Genomic DNA, 18,974 nt, shown 5'->3' with positions numbered 1-18,974 from the left:
AGTGGAACGAATCTGACTAGCATCCATGAGGACGCAGGATTGATTCCTGGCATTGCCCAACGGATTTAGGATCCTACATTGCCATGAGCTGCCACCTATTCAGTGGCAGACCTGGCTGGAAGATCGAAACACAGCCGGATTCCTCATAGCTGTGGCTGTGGTGTAGGCGGGCAGCTACAGCTCTGATGTGATCCCTAGCCTGGGAATCTCTATATGCGGTGGGTGTGGCCCTAAAAAGACAAAAAAATTAGAAATAAATAAAAATAAATGAGCAAAGCAAATTAACGGGGACTGAGGGGACTCAAGGGGCCACAACCCCATAAGTTGCTACTCCCATCCTGGCCACAGGGAGGCAAACCCAGAGCTGCCAGACTTCTGATTTCCCCAAAGAGGATGGAAATCTAGATCTTTATGTGAAATCTTCCCACATCTAAAATGAACACCTTTAACGGCCGTGGTGGCCATTCTCTCCTGTGGGCTCAGGTGCTGCTGGTTTGTACTTTCTGGTCTAGAGAACATGGTCACAGAAATGACTAAAAATGGTCACCACTCCCAGGTCACAAGAACTGGTGGACAGCAAAGTGGCAAACTGGAGGGGGCTGCCCACATGGCGAGGGTAGTGAGGACTGGCCATCTGGGGCAGTGGTTGAACGCATGCACTCTCATGTTAGAAAGCCCTGAGTTCAAACCCCAGCTTCACCTCACTGAGCCTCAGTTTCCCCATCTGCAAAATGGAGAGGGTAACAGCAGTGCCTGCTTCATGAGGTTTCTATCAGGAAAGATGCTGCATGCCAGGGGCCTGGCCCAGTATGAGCTAAATAGCAATAGCCACCTGTCATGGGTTGAATGGTGGCCCCCCCAAACATGTGACCATCCAGAGCTTGTGAAGATGACTTTCTTTGGAAAAGGATCCCTGTGGATGTAATTCAATGAGATCACCTGAGATTCACCTAGTGGGTCTTAAATCCAATGACAAGTTGTGCTGATACCAGAGAGAAGAGAAGAGGATGCACAGATCAGAAGGAAATGTGAAGAAGGCAGATTGGAAGGCCAGTTAGGGTTAGGGTTAGGGTCAGGGTCAGGGTTAGGGTCAGGGTCAGGGTCAGGTTTAGGGTTAGGGTTAGGGTCAGGGTCAGGGTCAGGGTTAGGGCTAACAAGCCAAGGGCTGCCAGCAACCACGAAGAGACAGGGAGAGGGGCCTGGGATGGATTCTCCCTCAGAGCCTCTGGAGGAACTCACCCCACCCACATCTTGGTTTCAGACTCCTGGCCTCCGGAACCATGAGAAACTAAGTTCCTATTGTTTTAAGGCACCTAGTTTGTGGTCATTTGTTACAGCAGCCACAGGAAACAAATACACTGCCCTTATTACTGAGGAATAGGAAACAGAGTTTCCCCACATGTAGTAGACATATCACATGTACACAGGGTGTACACAGGGTGGATGATTTTAGTGGGTATGTGAAATTTTAAAATACGTGAATAATTAGGTCTTTATTCTAATGTATTTGAAAGTGTATAACCAGGACATACATTTAGTGATCTTCCGAGAATAGCTGTTTAGGACAAAGCCCAGAGTGGATGGGGCGGTCGAAACGCACCCTGTGCCTACAAATATTCAACCATACAAATATTCAATAATACAGATGAAACCCAGAAGCAGCAGCAATTGTGAAGGACTGACATCTGGAGATGGACCTAGACAGTCCCTGTGAGGCTCTCAGGACGTGGGCGCTGGAGCCAGCTGCTCAGGGTTCACATCTTGGCTGTATTATTAATAGCTGTGTGACCTCAAGTCAGGTATTAGCCCTTCTGTGTCCCCATTTTGCCACCTGAAGGCCGATCAAAACACCTACCTCATCGCATTGTCATGAGGATTAAATGCACAGAACCTGGTCAGTAAGTAGTAGTTGCTCAATAAATAGTAGCTGTTATGATGTCATCCTGATTATATAGTCTTATACTGCTATTAGCTCTCTATGCACCCTGGGGCAAGCACCTCTCCTTTGCTGAGGTCTAGGAACCATAGGAGACTGATCACCTTGAGCCTCACGCAACTCTAGGCTCAGGCCTGACACCCCATTTATCTTTGGCCTCTTTGGGGAGGACTGGGAATAGCCCTAGATTTATAATTAGGGTTGGTATACACAGTGTGGTCCAAGTCTGTGTCCCACAGGCGTCAGTCATTTGTACACCCTCATATTAATGCTTGTTCTATAGCTGTACCATCTGCTCTATTATTTGCTCAATATTTTCCTTTACATTCCCTTCGCTTTCCTAAGATTTGCTTTAGGAGGAATTTTTGTCTTAAGTTAAAAAAATCAGCTTTCCTTGCCATAAATAGATGGCAACTATAAACACAAGAAAAATAAATCATCTTCTCAAATTCTAGCAAGATGCTGGGGCCCGCCCAGGGTGCTGGGCCTGGAGTCTGCTCTCCAGGATTAAAAGGGTGATTAGCAACTGCCAGGGAGGGACTGAAGACCTAGCAGATGCCAAACTGTTCCTCCCTTTGAAAGTCATCAGAAGAACTGAAGGGGACTAGAGAAGGAAATACCGTCTCACTTGCCCAGCGAAGTGAATCTACATTGGAGAAAATACTGGGCTCCTTTGAACCTTGGTTTCCACACCTTGGTTCTGACATAGATTTTTTTTTTTTTTAAGTTTAAAGTACAAAAATCATGTTCCCAGACAAAAACAGAGCGCAGTGAATCATAAAGTGGGGCTTGAGATTCCATGAGACCCAAGAGTGAGTCCCAGCTCCATCAGCCATTGGCCATGGGTCCTTGGATAAGTTCCTTTACTTCCTTGTGACTCAGTTTCCTCATCTGCAAATTAGGGTAACAACGGCCACCTCCTAGGGTTATCATGATACTAAATAATGTGCATAAAGCACTTGGCATATTGCTTTGTCCCTTGATGTCTTCAAATATATTAGAAGCATTTTGCCATAAGGCAACGTCTTTCTAAGATGATTTAAAAGGCCCCATTGTTTTCTTTCAAAGGTCAAACAACAGTTGAATAAATCTTCTATCACTTAGTATTTTAGTTAGTTCTAATTTTTTGTTATTTAAATAAAACTGAACATCCTGTTACATTTTTTAAAAGGGGGATTTAGCAAGTACTTGGCCCACAGCAAGTACTTAACCATTAATTGTATCTTTATTTAAAGTACAGATTAGAAGTCAAACTGACTCACGTTCCAAATAAAATGAATCAGTCTTGGAGTGCTGATGTCATTCAGGAAGGGATGCTCTTAGCCCTGGATTCTGAAGCAGGATCTTGGCCAAAATCCACAAACACCACCCATTTGCTATCTGACCTGTGCAGGCTTCTTTTTCTGGGTCCCAAGTTATCTCAGGAGGAGCTGCCCTTCCTTATTATGCTCCATTTCAGCAATGGTAGCCCTTACTCTGGGGCTACAAAGGGGCATGGGTGTGGGAAAAAAGGGAATTTTTCCATAATCTTGTCCTGGTGCTCCCCAAATAGATGAACCTTCAACACTGAGGCATGTCTAATCCAGAAGGAAAAATGCTTCTTAAAGCACAATATGGAAACCAGGTATATTGCTATGAGCTTTCCTATTTTCAGGACCAAATATATTTCTTGGCTGATGACATTGATAAATATTGGTCTATCACTAGAACTGCCTTTTCAGAAAGGATCCGAGTGAACACACTGCTTCAATTACTCCCTCTCCCTTCTGCCCACATGCTCTTGATAAGGCCAACAACCTCTCTACCTCCAGCTCCAAGAATGGAATAGAGGCCATAACATAGAGATGTAACAGAGTTTTCTACAACCCTGGCCCATTAGGAGTAGTTCAGGAATATGCACATCAACCTAGGCAATGAGATGCCATTCAGGCACTCAGGCAGGGAATCCACTCTGCTCTTTTCTGCTGGATATAAACTCAATGGATGTAAGGGCTAGAGCCACAGCAGCCATTTTGTTGCCAAGAAACCTCTGCCTACTTAAAAAAAATGTTGTTGAGAGACCAGGTTCTAAAGATATCCTTTGAGTCCCTAAAACTTGGTCCTAAAACTAGGATCCTTGAATTTTTTATCTCTATAAGTGAATCATTTTCCTTTTTGCTTAAGCCCATGTGGGGCACTTGTAACTGAAAGAGCTCTAGCTCATGCAGCTACTTTTCTAAAACACCAATAAAACCACCTAAAGTAACTTTAATTCCCCCCCCCCTTTTTTGAGGGGTTGGAGAATACAGAGAGCAGAAATCTGTCCTGACCAGAGAAGAGTCCCTAACTGATTCTAGGAGTAGCAAAAGGAGGAACTTTGGTCTCCTCACAAACACCCCACCTCAAAGTGGTTAAGACTTACACAGCTGCTCCTCCTCACTGAAGCCCATGATCGCCATGGCCTCTACAGTTTCCTGGAACATCTCATCATCCTGGGCAGCTGGGATGGGCACAAAGCCATTGGAGAGGAATGTGTAGTTGCTAAAGCCCTCCAAGAGCAAGTCATCTAGAAGAAAAGGAAGACGGGATAGTGGTCAGGAAAGCACACTTCTACTTTGACCATGACCCAGGAACCTGGTAAAGGGTCTGGCCCATCATAATCTTTTTTTTCCTTTCCCAGTTTAAAACCTTCCTTCTGCTTCATTGCATAGACGCCATCATCAGCCACCACCCGCCTCATACAGTGGTGCAGGTTGTGCACTGCCCCAGGGAGTCTGGTAGCTGAAATCCAGCCTTGGCTCCGCTTGCTAAGTCATGACTACTGATTGGACATTGCATCTACCCAGAGGAAGGGATGCTTCTAATCTCAGTGGCCCGAAGAAACCCTGCCTTCAGAAACAAAGTTGTCTGAAAAGTTAGATTAGTCTTTATCCATCCATTTATTAAACTTTTAACAAATTCAAATATACACATGGATTTTAAAAGTCAACTACTGAGTGCAGTTCCCGTCATGGCTCAGTGGAAACGAATTTGACTAGCATCCATGAAGATGCAGGTTCAATCCCTGGCTTTGCTCTGTGGGTTAAGGATCCAGCATTGCCATGAGCCACGGTGTAGGTCCCAGATGTGGCTCAGATCCCATGTTGCTGTGGCTGTGGTGTAGGTCAGCAGCTATAGCTCCAATTCAGCCCCTAGCCTGGGAACCTCCATATGCTGCGGGTGCCACCCTAAAAAGACCAAAAAAACAAAACAAAACAAAACAAAAAACCAAAACCAAAACAAAACAAAACAAAAAAACAAAAACAAAACCATTGAGTTATAGACATGAAACTTGTATTAAGAGCCTGAAATACAACTTGCTGCTTCCAGTCATTCCTGGTCAAGCAGAATTTAATGTGAACATGATGAGCATCCTGAGGGAGGAAAAAGGCACCCTCGTTTTGCAGCCTTCATCAGCGTTTGTTTCTGAATCGCCCCAGTTCTTCCTCCTTTAATAATGAAATAATTCCCTAATCTTCCATGATTTGCCATATATGTCTTTTGGATATCTAATTAACACTGTGATTTTCTTCTGTATACATTGCATAATAGTTGATTCTGTCCTATCTTTACAAAACACGTTAAACTCAACAAGTATATGTATGAGAAAAAACAATTACTACCAAAAGTTTTATAATAAAAACATCATTCCTTGCCTCATCTTTTCTCCAGCTCCTACCTTACCCTAAAACCACTGCTTTTGTTTCTTTTAGCTGTTTCTCCTTGTAATTATCACTATGTCTCTATATAATTGACTTAATATATATTATGTTTATACATAATACTAATGGCTACTTCTGGATATGACAAAATTACTTCCGCTACAGTGGAAAAAGATTTGGGGCTCTTATACCATTCTGTCTCGCCTCAAATTATTTCCAGTTGAGTCAATAGATAAGGCTTATATCGGGGGTTGGCTAATCTAGTTTGCTGGCTGTTTTGTAAATAAAGTTTTATTGAAACACAGCCACGCTCACTTCCTTGTCTATTTTCTATGGCTGCTTTCATGCCACAGTGGCAGCCAGAGTAGAGTGGCTACAACAGAAACCGTATGCTCCCCAAAGCTTAAAATATGTACTATCTGGCTCTTCGTACATATCTGGCATAAATGTTTGTAACTCTTAGTTTATTACATGTATTAAATGTTGTTTTTTATAAAGTCATAATTCTGTGGTTACATTCCTTCGTTTTCACCACCTTTTTCCCCCAACTTTATCATCACTCCTTTTTTTCTTATACTTTTTGCTTTCATGACACTAGATCAATCTTATTTAGGCTGGATTTGATTATGCTTTTGGAGGGAAGTCAGCGAGATGCTTTTCTTTTTTAATAAAGGTCTTTTATGGGTCAAATCACTTGGAAGCTGCTTGATAAACTTGAGGTTAAACTGACCCAAGATACCAATTAACTCAAGCCTTTGGATTAACTGAAATGCCTAATTAAAGGCACAAGAATTTGAGTCTCTGCCAAAATTTCATTATCCAGACCATGGATACATTTAAAAATAGTTAACTCTCTCTAAAAGCCTAATCTCTTTCCAGATCTAGCAGCAAGCATACAAACTATTCTTAGGAATTATGGTTGCTCGTCTTATCCTTGCTTGATTTCTGGAAGGCTAGAGACAGCACAAAACTGGAACCCAAGTTACCAAACAACTGAACTATTGACTTTGGCACCAAATATAAATATAAATACTTCTATGCCACTCCTTAGTGTCATAGAAAGAGAAATATAAATATGCCACTCCTAGTGTCATAGAAAGAGAAATATAAATACTTCTATGCCACTCCTTAGTGTCTGCACTACAACTGTTCATTTACCTATTTGCCACGGTATAACCAGCATTCAGCCTCCCTCCTTTTACCCAAAATTGTTCCAGAGGCCAAGCAGCAAGATTAAATAATGAACGCTGCTTCCCCTAGTGGTGGAGCTCTGTAATACACCTCATCACCGTGAAGGTACCAACAAGCCCACACATCTTTTTGGTAATTTTCTAAGCAAGTAACTAACCCCAGGTTACAAAACTGATAGGAAGCAAAATTTGTACAATTCTCCTAAAATTTAGGACTTGAACTTATTACTGGGATGTAAACCATACTAGGTACCTGTACTCCCCAGCATACACCTTTCTTCACCTGTGATTTACATGTTCTTTTAAGTTAGAAAATGAACTCCCTTGCATGCCTAGAATGTATAATTTCCTATTGTTGTCTGGAATACAGTGTGTGTGTGTGTGTGTGTGTGTGTGTGTGTATTTTTTTAAAAATCTTTTTAGGGCCGCACCCGCGGCACATAGAAGTTCCCAGGCTAGGGGTCGAATAGGAGCTGTGGCTGCCCGCCTATGCCACAGCCACAGCATCACAGGATCCGAGCCACATCTGTGACCTACACCACAGGCCACAGCAATGCCAGATCCCCTATCTAAAGAGTGAGGCCAGGGATCGAACCTGCGTTTTCATGGATTCTGGTCAGGTTCTTTACCACTGAGCCACTATGGGAACTCCTTAGAGTGTATTGTTTTTATGTGAAAACTATTTCCCCTGCCACAGATGGCAGCAAAGTGCAACACACTGCCTATTCCGATTTTTGGAAAGAAAACGCTGTTGTAATATAGCTTCGCCCATTGGTTTGGGCAATTCTGGGCCTGCTTCTGAGTTACAATGGCAGAGCTGAGGAGCTGTGACAGTCACCATGTGGCCTCCAGAGTGTAAAACATTTACTATCTGGTTCTTTACAGAAAAATTTAGTGGACTCCTGGCTCTTCCAAAAGGACACTTTAAAGTTGCTTTCAAAATAGGTCCAATGAAAAGTGCTGCCCTCCCAACTTTCTTATAAAATCAGAATGCATCTTACATATGTGCAAGTTTTATAAACTTGCAAACATGGCAATTGTCTTTCTCCCTTCCTGGAAGGCACAGACTGTGTCTATCTGAATTTGATGTCATCCATTCCAATTGGCGTCCAGTTTAATTGGGCTTGATTAATTAGCTATATCATGCCTAACTGGGCATTATATAAATTTGTAGTAGATGAAACTGCTGTCTACTACATCACACAGTAGGTGCTCAGGAAGTGAGAATGATTGAAGAGAAGCCACGCTCAACTCACTAAAAGGAGATGAGGAATTACACCTCTGCTGCCCAGAGATGTGTAACTCTTTCCCTGGCAGGATCTCAGACTCTGTTTTAATAGCCAATCCTGATGAACTCTGGATCCTGATAAAAGGGAGGGCTGAAATCTCCCAACCCACATCCTTGCCCTTCACTCAATTCTTATGATTATTATTTGGCTTTTTAAGGCCACGCCTGCAGCACATGGCAGTTCCCAGGCTAAGGGTCAAATCGGAGCTGTAGCCACTGGCCTGGCCACAGCCACAGCAGCGTGAGATCCAAGCTGTGTCTGTGAACTACACCACAGCTCACGGCAATGCAGGATCCTTAACCCACTGAGCAAGGCCAGGGATTGAACCTGCATCCTCACGGATGCAAGTCAGATGCGTTTCTGCTGAGCCACGCTGGGAACTCCCCTCACACACATTTTTTTTAAAAAAGCTTTTATTGTAGTTGATTTACAATGTTCTGTCAATTTCTGCTGTGCAGCAAAGTGACCCAGTTATTCATCTACATACATTCTTTTTCTCATATTATCTTCTATCATGTTCTATCACAAGTGATTGGATATGGTTCCCTGTGCTGTACATCAAGACCTCATTGCTCATCCATTCTAAATGTCATAGTTTGCATCTACTAACCCCAGACTCTTTGTCCATCCCACTTCCTCCCCCTCCCTGTTGGCAGCCACACATCTGTTCTCCATGTCTGGCCCATCACTTACTTTTCATCTTCTCCTTGGCTCCAGCGATCAGATAGTAAAAGATGTGGAATGTCCTCTCCTCTCTCGCTTGGCGAATTGCACGTGATTTTTCTAGCAGATCTGGTTTGGGAGGAGTTAAGAATTCCAGGGACACCACGTGTGTCTTCCTCTGGCAGGTGTACGACCTCCCTCCCCAATCCCTGTCACACGAGCTCCTGGAGGGGAAATCTCAGGACCCTGGAGAGCTCTGAGGCGCAGTCAAGCCATCCATGCCTGATCCGCATGGGCTGATCTTCCAGCTCACTGATCCAATGTGAGACCACTGGGGGCATCTGGTGGGCCCCAGTATTGGAGAGAAGTGGGGGGAACAGGGCGGAGCGGGGGCACATAAAAAGACAGATGCCAAAGGACTCCAGGATGAAAGACTCATGGGAGGAGCATGAAGAGATGTTTCCCCAACGACCATCACCAACTTCTCTTTTGTAGAGTGAACTGTCTTTAGATATTACAGAGTAAAAATAATTACGCCCTCTGTGATCTATTAATCCCTGTGCTAAATGTTTGAGGTGCATGGTCCCATGTAAACCTCACAAGCTATCCTAGGAATGAAGTGCTGTTATTATTTGCAGTTTCCATATAGGGAAACTGAGGCTCAGGGAAGGTCGGGCAAGGCTCATTTCCCAAGAGCACAGAGCCAGGAAGCAGCAAGGCCACGTGTCTGTGGGGGCCCCAAACACCCCAGCCCAAGGGCTGGGCTTCATGGAGCTGGGTACCAGCCCCAGCTGGCTGACTGACCTTGACCCAGCTGACCAGCCGACTAGCCTCAGGATACTGTAAACATGCCCCACTAATTAATTTAAGGAGGGCTGTTCTGCCATGGGGAGGGTGTGCGGACCATGGGGGTCAGGGATGCTGGGAAGGCACACGGGGGGCTGGACTGTTGTACCAGGTGTATTTCCCACATGTAAGAGCCAGACTCTATTTGGGAGTTCTCACTGTGGTTCAGTGGTAATGAACCTGACTAGTATCCATGAGGATGCAGCAGGTTCAATCCCTGGCCTGGCTCAGTGGGCTGGGGATCTGGTGATGCCATGAGCTGTGGAGCAGGCTGAAGACATGTATGTTTCAGATCCTGTGTTGCTGTGGCTGTGGCTGAGGCTGGCAGCTCCAGCTCTGATTCAGCCCCTAGCCTGGGAACGTCCATAGGCCGTGAGTGTGGCCCTAAAAAAAAAAAAAAAAAAAAAAAAAAAAAAAGAATGATCACTTCTTCTCTGTGTTCCCGAATCCACAGGATTAGACTGTGTCCGCCTTTGCTCTGTCATGTCAGGTCCTATAAACTAACTTCCCCACTTGAGGCCACATTTCTTGGTTCTTTCCATATGCTGCACCCATGCCATATGGAATTTCCCAGGCCAGGGATGGAATCCGAGCTGGGGCTGTAACCTATGCCACAGCCGCAGCAAATCTAGATCCTTAACCCACTGCACTGGACCAGGAATGGTTAACCAGTGCCTCCCGAGAGACAAGCCAAATCATTAAACCGCTGTACCACAGCAGGAACTCAAAGGCCACAAACCCACAACGGCAATTCCAGAATCCAGAAACTTTTGAAAACCAGAATGCAGCTGGGGGCCCTGCCCGTTCTGAGCCCACGCAGGATTATTCATGATCTCTTTCTCTCTCGGCGGAGAACTCTGGTGTGTTTTGCTGTCTTATTTAATCCCAACCCAGCTCTGGGAGGTGGGGATGGTGCCCAGCCCTGGCCTGAGATGCTAAGTGGTCCCTGGTAGGCTGGTGGAATCCTGATGTCTCTGGGAAAGTTCTATTTCCACGGATGTCCTATCTATGGGCTGGAGCTGTGCTCTTCCTAAGAAGGACCCGGGGGTCTTGGGTTTGGCCTTGGCCGCAGGCTCCGGAAGGATGAAGCGAGATCTCACCTTAGCCGACACTCTACTGGCCCTTACCCTGTCATGACAGAGTACCTATGAGGCAGGTACTATTATCATCTCCATTTCACTGATGAGGCACAGAGAGGTTGAGTAACTGGCCCAAGATCACTCAGCTAGGAAGAGGTCCACCCAGAATCAAATGCAGACTGCTTGGGGTCCCCGAAACCCTGGGGACCCCCCACCCCACTACAAGGCTTGCTGTTAAGGGAAAACCACCCCAGGGGAGATTTGTCCTGGACAGCACCCAAGGGCCTGGGGACCGAGGGGTGGCTCTCATGGCTTTCTCGGGCAGGAGGCTGATGGGGCCAGGGATGAGGGGGAGTCCCATGTGACCCAGGCTCAGCAAAGGATACACGTCTCAATGTTGGCTCCCACGATGTAACCCGTGACGTCAAAGTTGATGCGGATGAATTTGCCCTGCCAATGGGAAAACACAGTTCACCAGAGTGTCAGTGGTGGCGGGGGGGTCCCCACAGCCTCAGCCCCCCCGCCCCTATGCTGCAGGCAAGTGGGGAGGGAGAAGTCAGGGAGCACTCAGGGGAAAAAGGAAAAACTCAAGAGACACTGGGAACTATGTCTGGTCACTTATGATGCAGCATGATAATGTGAGAAAAAATCGTGTGTACATGTATGTGTGACTGGGCCACCATACTGTACTGTAGAAAATTGACAGAACACTGTAAATCAGCCATAATGGAAAAAAATAAAAATCATTATATAAAAAGAAAAAAGAAAGAAAAACCAGAGGGAGGTTCTCGCAAACACTCAAGAGTCTCCCAGGTCAGCATCTCCTGAGCAGGGGTAACTGAGGGTCTTACAGCTACAGGGGAACTTAGCAAGTTCACAAATCAATTTCACTTGTTCTTGCAATGACACCCACTCCACCATAACTTTCCCCATTCTGTTTTTTTTTTTTTATTTTTTTCTTTTTACAGCCACATCTGTGGCATTTGGAACTTCCCAGGCCAGGGGTCAAATTGGAGCGGCAGCTGCCAGCCTACACCACAGCCACAGCAACATGGGATCCGAGCCACGTCTTCAGCCTGTGCCATAGCTTACGGTCATGTGGGATTCCTAATCCACTGAGTGAGGCCAGGGCTCGAATCCACATCCTCACGGACACTATGTTAGGTTCTTAACCCTCTGAGCCAAAATAGGGACTCCACTCTCCCCATTTTAAAGGTGGGAACACTGAGGCTGGGAGAGCTAGTGGGACCGCCCAATGGGACAGAGCTTCTAAGAGACAGAGCCATGCATAGAAGGCATGTTTTGCCACACCCAGTGGCTGAAGGGCCCCTTCCCACCCCCCGACCCCCACCTAGAAACATGCTGTGCCTCCAGGACCCATCCGGCTCAAGTTCATCCAGCTGCAAAGTAAACCTCTTCTTTGGGGCATCAGAAATAGTGAGGCCAGGGACCCACGCTAGCCAAGCAGGACCTGCACAGGGGGATCTGCAGGCAGGTTGGGGCCACACCCTCAGCCCTGGGTCCCATCAGATCCCTCCACTTACGGAGGAGGTCAATCCACCTGCCCTCTGCCTCAGCAGAACTGCAAAGCCAAGGACAGCCCTTTCCCTACCTTTTTCATAGTGCACAAAGCGTTTTATCCTTAACACCACTCCTTCCCACCCGTGACAGACTCGGAAGGAGGCACCAACCCCTGGGCTTGCTCTGGCCTTGACCCAACCCTCACTGTTTCTCCATCAAAAAGTAAGATGGGGGAGCTCCCGCTGTGGCTAAGCAGGTAACGAACCTGGCTGGTATCCATGAGGACACGGGTTCCATCCCTAGCTTTGCTCAGCAGGTTAAATGATCCGGCATTGGCAAGAACTGTGGTGTAGGTTGCAGATGTGGCTTGGATCTAACATTGCTGTGGCTGTGGCGTAGGCTGGCAGCTGCAGTCCGATTTAACCCCTAGCCTGGGAAATTCCGTATGCTGCAGGTATGGCCCTAAAAAAGCAAGCAAACAAACAAACAAACAAAAAACCTCAAGCAAACAAACAAACAAACAAAAATCCCCCCAAAAGTAAGAGGGTTAGAATGATTTGGGACAATGAAGGTCATTGCCATGGCAACAGAGGACCCTGCTGGTCCTGGCTGTCATCCCCCTCTCCCTTCCAAGAAGGTGTGGGACACCAGTGAGCAAGGGACATTAGAGCAGTTAACCTTGAATCTGCTCCCATTTACTGACAGGCTAGAAACTAGTCACTGGGTTGCAACACATAAATGCAGTGCTTCTCAGATGAGGCAGCTCATCCACCACGAGGATTCTGGAAATACAGGGGAGGGACTGTCAGGTCGTCACATGATGGTGGCAGCTACTACTCTTGTGGACAATGGCCAAGGATGCTGGGCACCCTGCAATGACCAGGAGAGTCCTGGACACCAAGCATCAGCCACATCCCCATGACTTTCAAATGTCCCCTATGATATTCATGGAGGTGAAAAGCCTGTTTGTAATTGGCTCAGCTCAGACCCTAATGGTGTTGTAGGTAAAAAAACCTCAAAAAATGTTCAGTGTTGTAAGAGAAGAGCGTCACATCCTTGTAACCCCAGAGCAAAGTGTCCTTTTGTTCAGAGCTTTCCTAAGAGTACAGCAGCATTCTGGAAAACCCCATCTGCGGCCTCAGTCCCCAGCACCCCTCCTTGTCTCAGTCTGCACTTGTCACTGTTGAGGTCCCAGTGATTCAGGATATAAATGCAGGTATCTGACTAGTTCATTGCTGTGGTCTGGCCTGAGCAGTAACAGGCTGAAATGCACATCTTTTTCATTTCATGGCTGTGCCTGAGGCATGTGGAAGGTCCCGGGCCAGGAGCTGAATGGGAGCTGCAGCAGCAACCTATACCACAGCCACAGCAACAGCATTGCTGGATCCTTAACCCATTGAGTGAGGCCAGGGATCGAACCTACGTCCTCACAGAGACAACATTGGGTCCTTAACCCATTGAGCCACAACAGGAACTCCTAAAATGCACATCTTAATTACAAATTGTTTTGTTTGATTTCTCCTTCACACTATAGCAAGAGCACTGGGCTAGGTTTGTAAAATCCAGCAAGTGTGGTAGGTGATGTTATCTGCGACTTTAATTTCAGGAAAGGAAAGGGGACACTGGATAATTATTTAAGAAGTAGGTCTTGGGGTTGACAGGGCTGGGGCCCAAACATGAATGTGCAGGACCCAGGAATGCACCCCTCCCCCCAGCAGCTCTGTGCGGGTGGGGCGGAGGTTTCCACAAAGAGTTTCTCACAGGAGGTAGTTCCCACTGTGACTCAGTGGTAATGAACCCTACTAGTATCTGTGAGGATGTGGGTTCGATCCCTTGTCTCGCTCAGTGGATTAAGGATCCGTTGTTGCCGTGAGCTGCAGTGTAGGGTGCAGATGTGGCTCAGACCTGGCATTGCTGTGGCTGTGGCATAGGCCAGCAGCTGCAGCTCCAATTCAACCCCTAGCCTGGGAACTTCCATAGCCGCAGGCACGGCCCTAAAAAGAAAAAAAAAGTTTTCCACAGGGAACCCTATGGTGATGGACAGTTCAGAGGGGTACCCACAAATCATCAGGGCCCCCCTCACTACTGGAATGCAGATTCAGTCTTTTATCCAAATTTCCTCATGAAAGCATTTTTCTGATTCTTCTGTGGAGGCCTCCACTTCTTTTGCACCACAAAATAATTTGTGCCTGTGTCATCAACCACCCACTTGCAGGGCTCTCCTGCTCCCTGTTGGGCTCAGGTGAGAATGCAGAGGCCCTGGGAACCTGCGGGTTCTATGTGGGAACCAGATCACAAGCTTTGTGAAGGCTGGAACCATGTCTCAATTGTTCACTGTGATCCTAAGAGCCTAGTTTAGGGTCTGGTATACAGTAGGTGCTTAATAAAAATTAACCGAGCAAATGAAAACAAAGAGTGAGAATAACATGTAAAAATGCCTGCCAGAATGATTATATACAGTAGGTGCTTAATAAATGTTTGCTGAAAGTTTCATGTGCCTGGCACATAGTAGGTGCTCAATGTGTATTTGCTGATTAAATGAATGAGTATTGGCTATGTGTCTAGCACCTACCAGGTGCTCAGTAGCTATTCACTGAATGAATTACAAATGTTAAATGTTGAACAGGAAGCTTAGTATACAGCAGATGCTCAATGAATGTTTGTTGAATGAACAGTGAACGAATGATTGAGGGAGGAAGTGGCCAGAGCACTTGCAGAGCTGTAAGGTCAACACAGGACTGAAGATATAGATCAAAATGCTGTTGCGATGCACACCTCCACCCTTTCACCTCAGATGTCCCCAGTGTGTATGTGTGCATGCACACGCCCACACCCACGCGCGTGCACACACGCACACACACACTGCGTTTCTCAAGCAGGAGGCGACATCTGGGAACCCAAGCCTTTTCAGAAAATCCACATGGCTTTGCTACTTACAAATCGTGAGGAGTTGTCATTCTTGACTGTTTTGGCATTCCCAAAAGCCTCCAGAATGGGGTTTGCTTGTAGAAGCTGCTTTTCCAGCTCACCCTAAAATTCATTCACATTTAGTTATTGGAGAAAGTGATGCAGGCACTGACAGTTCTGCCCTGGATGGATGTTGTCACAAAACTCTGCCCTTAATCCACAGGTCCTCGCCTATCCTTCTCACCTGCCCACTCTGAGACCCCACTGCTAATGTATAGATTTATTCGAGGATTCCAGAAGAGAAACCACTGTCTGAGGTCTCTTGCAGCCGACACATCTGTTCCCTAGGAAGACCACTGTTTTCTAGGTAGGGCCACACTGTATAACACAAGGGTTGTTATCATTCATATCATTGTGATGGTACTCCATGGAGTTGTGCAATGCACAACTTGCCCTGCTGTATACAGCAGTCCTGCTGCTGCTTATGTTTGACAAGCAACCTTCTTCAAGCTAAACCACACCACCCTTTTTCTGATGTTTGTAGTGCAATTTGTGAAAGTTGTAATTTTTCCTTTCTCAGGACCAGTTTTCTGCAATCATCTAGAGAAGACAATAAGAAATGTGCAAAACCCATCAGGAATACACTGAACCGCCTGCAGAACAAAGCTTCCAAGCAGGTTGCCTGAGCTCCATTCATCAGGTTAAATGCAGCTGAGACCGTACACAGCCCACCAGCTCCCTCTGAGGGGGCTTCTGCGCACAAACGTGGTCACGTGATTATTCGTGGCAGGAAAGGGCCAACGAGGTAAATCATGCTGGGAAAGCAATGAGCTGCTCTGCCTAGCCCCACAACACGGCAGCTGCAGACTGGCTCAGCGGCTCTCCCGCCCAGCTCCTTCTCCAGGCAGCCCCTCGGGATTGTTGCGCTCTGAGGATTTTTTTTTTCCTGTTCTCTCTGCTGATACCCCTGTCCTCTTTTCTTGGGCAGCTGGGCTGGGCTAAAAAAAAGCTGGAAAAGTTCTAGAAGGGAATGCAAGGCTTTCTCCCTGCCCCCCTGTACACCAGGAGGACATCGTGGGCGGCTGTCCCTTAAAGGAACAGAATGGAAGCTACTGCTTATTTATGTGTTACTTATTCATATGCCCTCCATCATGGCTCTCAAAGAAGGTAAGGGTCATGAAAGCAATGAGAGCAATGGGCTTTCCTTGACTAGGAGGGGGAAGACTCAAGGGGTCACTTCTATCAACACAAACTTGGAGTCCACATAGCCCCAGCAAAAAGTTCCCATTCAAGAATGGGAGTTCCAGACGGTGGGGTTAAAAGGACAGCTTTCAGCATGGAGATCTGGTCCAAACCAGTCATTTTAAGGATGAGGAGACAGTGGCCCAGAGACGTTAAGTGACTTGGCCAAGGTCACACAGGATCAGACTCCCAAATAAGAAGCCTGATTCTCCTTCTGATCCACCTATGACACTGCTGCCCAGATCTAACTAAGATGGACGGAGCGTGATCCAAGGCACACACTTGACCTCTCTTCCAGGCTGGGACCTGATTGCTAGCCACCCCGCTCCACCAAGCTCTGCGTTAGAGATGAGTTTACAAAGGCAGAGGTTCGAGCAGAGCCCGGTTGTGTGTTGCATAGCTGGGGCCTTACCGTGCCTCCAAAGCTAGTGCATCGTGAACCCTGAGACTCCTGTTTCTGGAGCCTTGGGTCAAGCAACCAGCATGCAAAGACAGACACGCACTGCACACGCATGCACGGACACACACTGGTGCACAGGGGAAGAGGGCTTGGGGTGGGGGAGGGGAGGAATTTAGGGATGATGGCAGGGAGGGGGGAGGGAGGCATGCCACAGCAGTGCCATTAACTGACTGTCAATCAAGCCAGGGAAGCTTTAGGGCCAGAAGGTCCTAAAAGGCTCAACCAGACAGGACAGGCATCTCTAGGGTCAGGGGTACAGGTGGTAGGCGCATGGGCGGGAAGGGTGGGGGGGGTTCATTCTGAACTGGGGAAATCCATTCCAGGTCAGGGTGACAACCCTGGGGATTCCAACAGGAGTCCTGCAGGTGGCCAACATGCCCCCACACCCTGCGCTGGCATCGGACACCTGCTGGCCGGTATTTGGGTGTGTTTGTAGGTTCGGGTTGTGAAACTCGGGGCATCTACTCATTCTACCATCAGCTACAGGACTCAGTGGGTGCAACTGGAGCATGCACATCTAAACACACTCCGTGCCTCCCATACACACCAGGAAAACACCCTCAGTTACTCACGTAGGCAAAAGATGGGCCTTGCTGTGGTTGAACAATACAGTATAAAACAAACGTCAGTGTCATTTCATTCACACGTTTACATCGGGGTCTGGAGAATATATGGGTTCAATCCCCACCCCCACCTCCCAGACAGCCTGGATTTTCCAAGATTCTCCAACCAGGAAAGCAGCAGTTTTTCTTGGATGCAATCTCTGTTCTTCGAGTCAACTTGCTTTCTTTCCTAACTTCTTAGAGATTAGACATTTCAAAGTTTTTTTCTTTCTTTCTTTTTTCTTTTTGAGGTCACATAGGAGCATATGGAAGTTCCCAGGCTAGAGGTCCCATCAGAGCTGCAGCTGCCGGCCTACACCACAGCCACAGCAGTGTGGGATCTGAGCCGCATCTATGACATATGCTGCAGCTTGTGGCATGAGGCCAGGGATGGAACTCGAATCTTCATGGACACTCTGTTGGGTTCTTAACCCACTGAGCCACAATGGGAACACCTCAAAAGTTTTTTAATTGCTAGGGCCAGGATGCACTCTTTCAAACTGTTATCCCCATGAGATGCTGAGCTATATTCTCAAGTGCAGTGAAAAACATATCTGACACGTGGCAGGTACTTGATAAAGATCAGTCATTATTATTAAGTATTCTTATTTCTTTTTCCTGTTCTAGGAAAAAGAAGGGTGGCAGGAAGTAGTATTTAACTGCCATGTAGACTTTTGGGCTCCTGGTTCCTCTAAACCCTGCCAGAGATAGTTTGAAAATGCTGGACCCTCGGGTATCCTGCCTTGGTTTGAGGATGCAGGTTCCCCAAGCTACAACCCTGCCCACCCCAGGTCTCCCAGGACCTCCAGACAACCTGGTCTCTGTGACGGCTCTGGTGTTGTCTCTGAGCCCCAGGAGCAGGATCCAGAATGGCCAGAACTGGTGACACCCCAGGCCTTCTTCAGGCCTTCACTCTGCCATCCCTGCCTCCGGCCCCAAACCTTCAGATCGAGGTGCTGGCAGGTCCTTCAAGCAGCCCCCATTGCTTGTCCCCTCCTCTGGGACAGATGAGGCAGGGCTAAGGCGGAGGAGGAAGAGAGGGATGGACCCCACGAGGATGATTCTAGAAACCTGCTCTTCTTTTCCTTCTGAGCCCTTAATCAAACTCTGTCATTGAGGATTGATTGGTATGACTATTTGATAACTCTTTCCCATGTGTCTGGAAGCTCAGACTAGAATGACAGCCTCTCACATTGCTGGACCCCATGCTGGCAGTGCCCGGCACACAGTAGATGCTCAACCAAGGGCACTGGACCCAAGACCGTATGCTGAGTGACCCCAAAGTTCCCATGCCCTGGGGTCCCCATGGGTTTGCCTTGACACTAGGGAACTTGCAGAGACTCAGCTCAAGCCACGGATCTCAATCAGGGGTGACTGTGCCCCCACCCCCAGTCCCCCAGCACCACCACCCGTGTCCAGAGACATTCTTGGTTGTCATAACTGCGGGGGAGGGGTTGCTATCAAGCATCCAGCAGGGAGAGGCCAGGGATGCTGCTACGCATTTTCCAAAGCAGAAGACACCCCCACAACAGAACCGCCCAGGCCAGAATGACACTGGT

The 18,974-nt window shown here is 47.2% G+C and overlaps 1 protein-coding gene across 6 annotated transcripts in view; it reads right to left on the bottom strand.

Annotated features, from left to right (window-relative positions):
• MYH11 (myosin heavy chain 11) overlaps positions 1 to 18,974 on the bottom strand; it is a 139,359-nt gene that overhangs the window by 50,343 nt on the left and 70,042 nt on the right. For 3 of the 6 annotated variants that reach the window (XM_085017495.1, XM_085017497.1, XM_021086165.2), the window contains exons 6-10: positions 17,386 to 17,406; positions 15,142 to 15,234; positions 11,070 to 11,133; positions 8,789 to 8,887; positions 4,338 to 4,481 (exon numbers count right to left, since the gene is read on the bottom strand). In XM_085017495.1, coding sequence (XP_084873621.1) covers positions 4,338 to 4,481; positions 8,789 to 8,887; positions 11,070 to 11,133; positions 15,142 to 15,234; positions 17,386 to 17,406 — 421 coding nt within the window. The remainder of the gene's footprint in view (positions 1 to 4,337; positions 4,482 to 8,788; positions 8,888 to 11,069; positions 11,134 to 15,141; positions 15,235 to 17,385; positions 17,407 to 18,974) is intronic. The other 3 variants (XM_085017496.1, XM_085017498.1, XM_085017494.1) reach the window with 1 other exon arrangement.

Source organism: Sus scrofa, chromosome 3, assembly GCF_054392235.1.
Source record: "Sus scrofa isolate SSC_HxYL_T2T_F1_AM1 chromosome 3, Sscrofa_HxYL_maternal_Yorkshire_Landrace_v2.0, whole genome shotgun sequence".
Classification (NCBI taxonomy): Eukaryota; Metazoa; Chordata; class Mammalia; order Artiodactyla; family Suidae; genus Sus; species Sus scrofa.
Note: the sequence above shows the minus strand (reverse complement) of the source record. Positions and strands in the feature narration are given on the sequence as shown.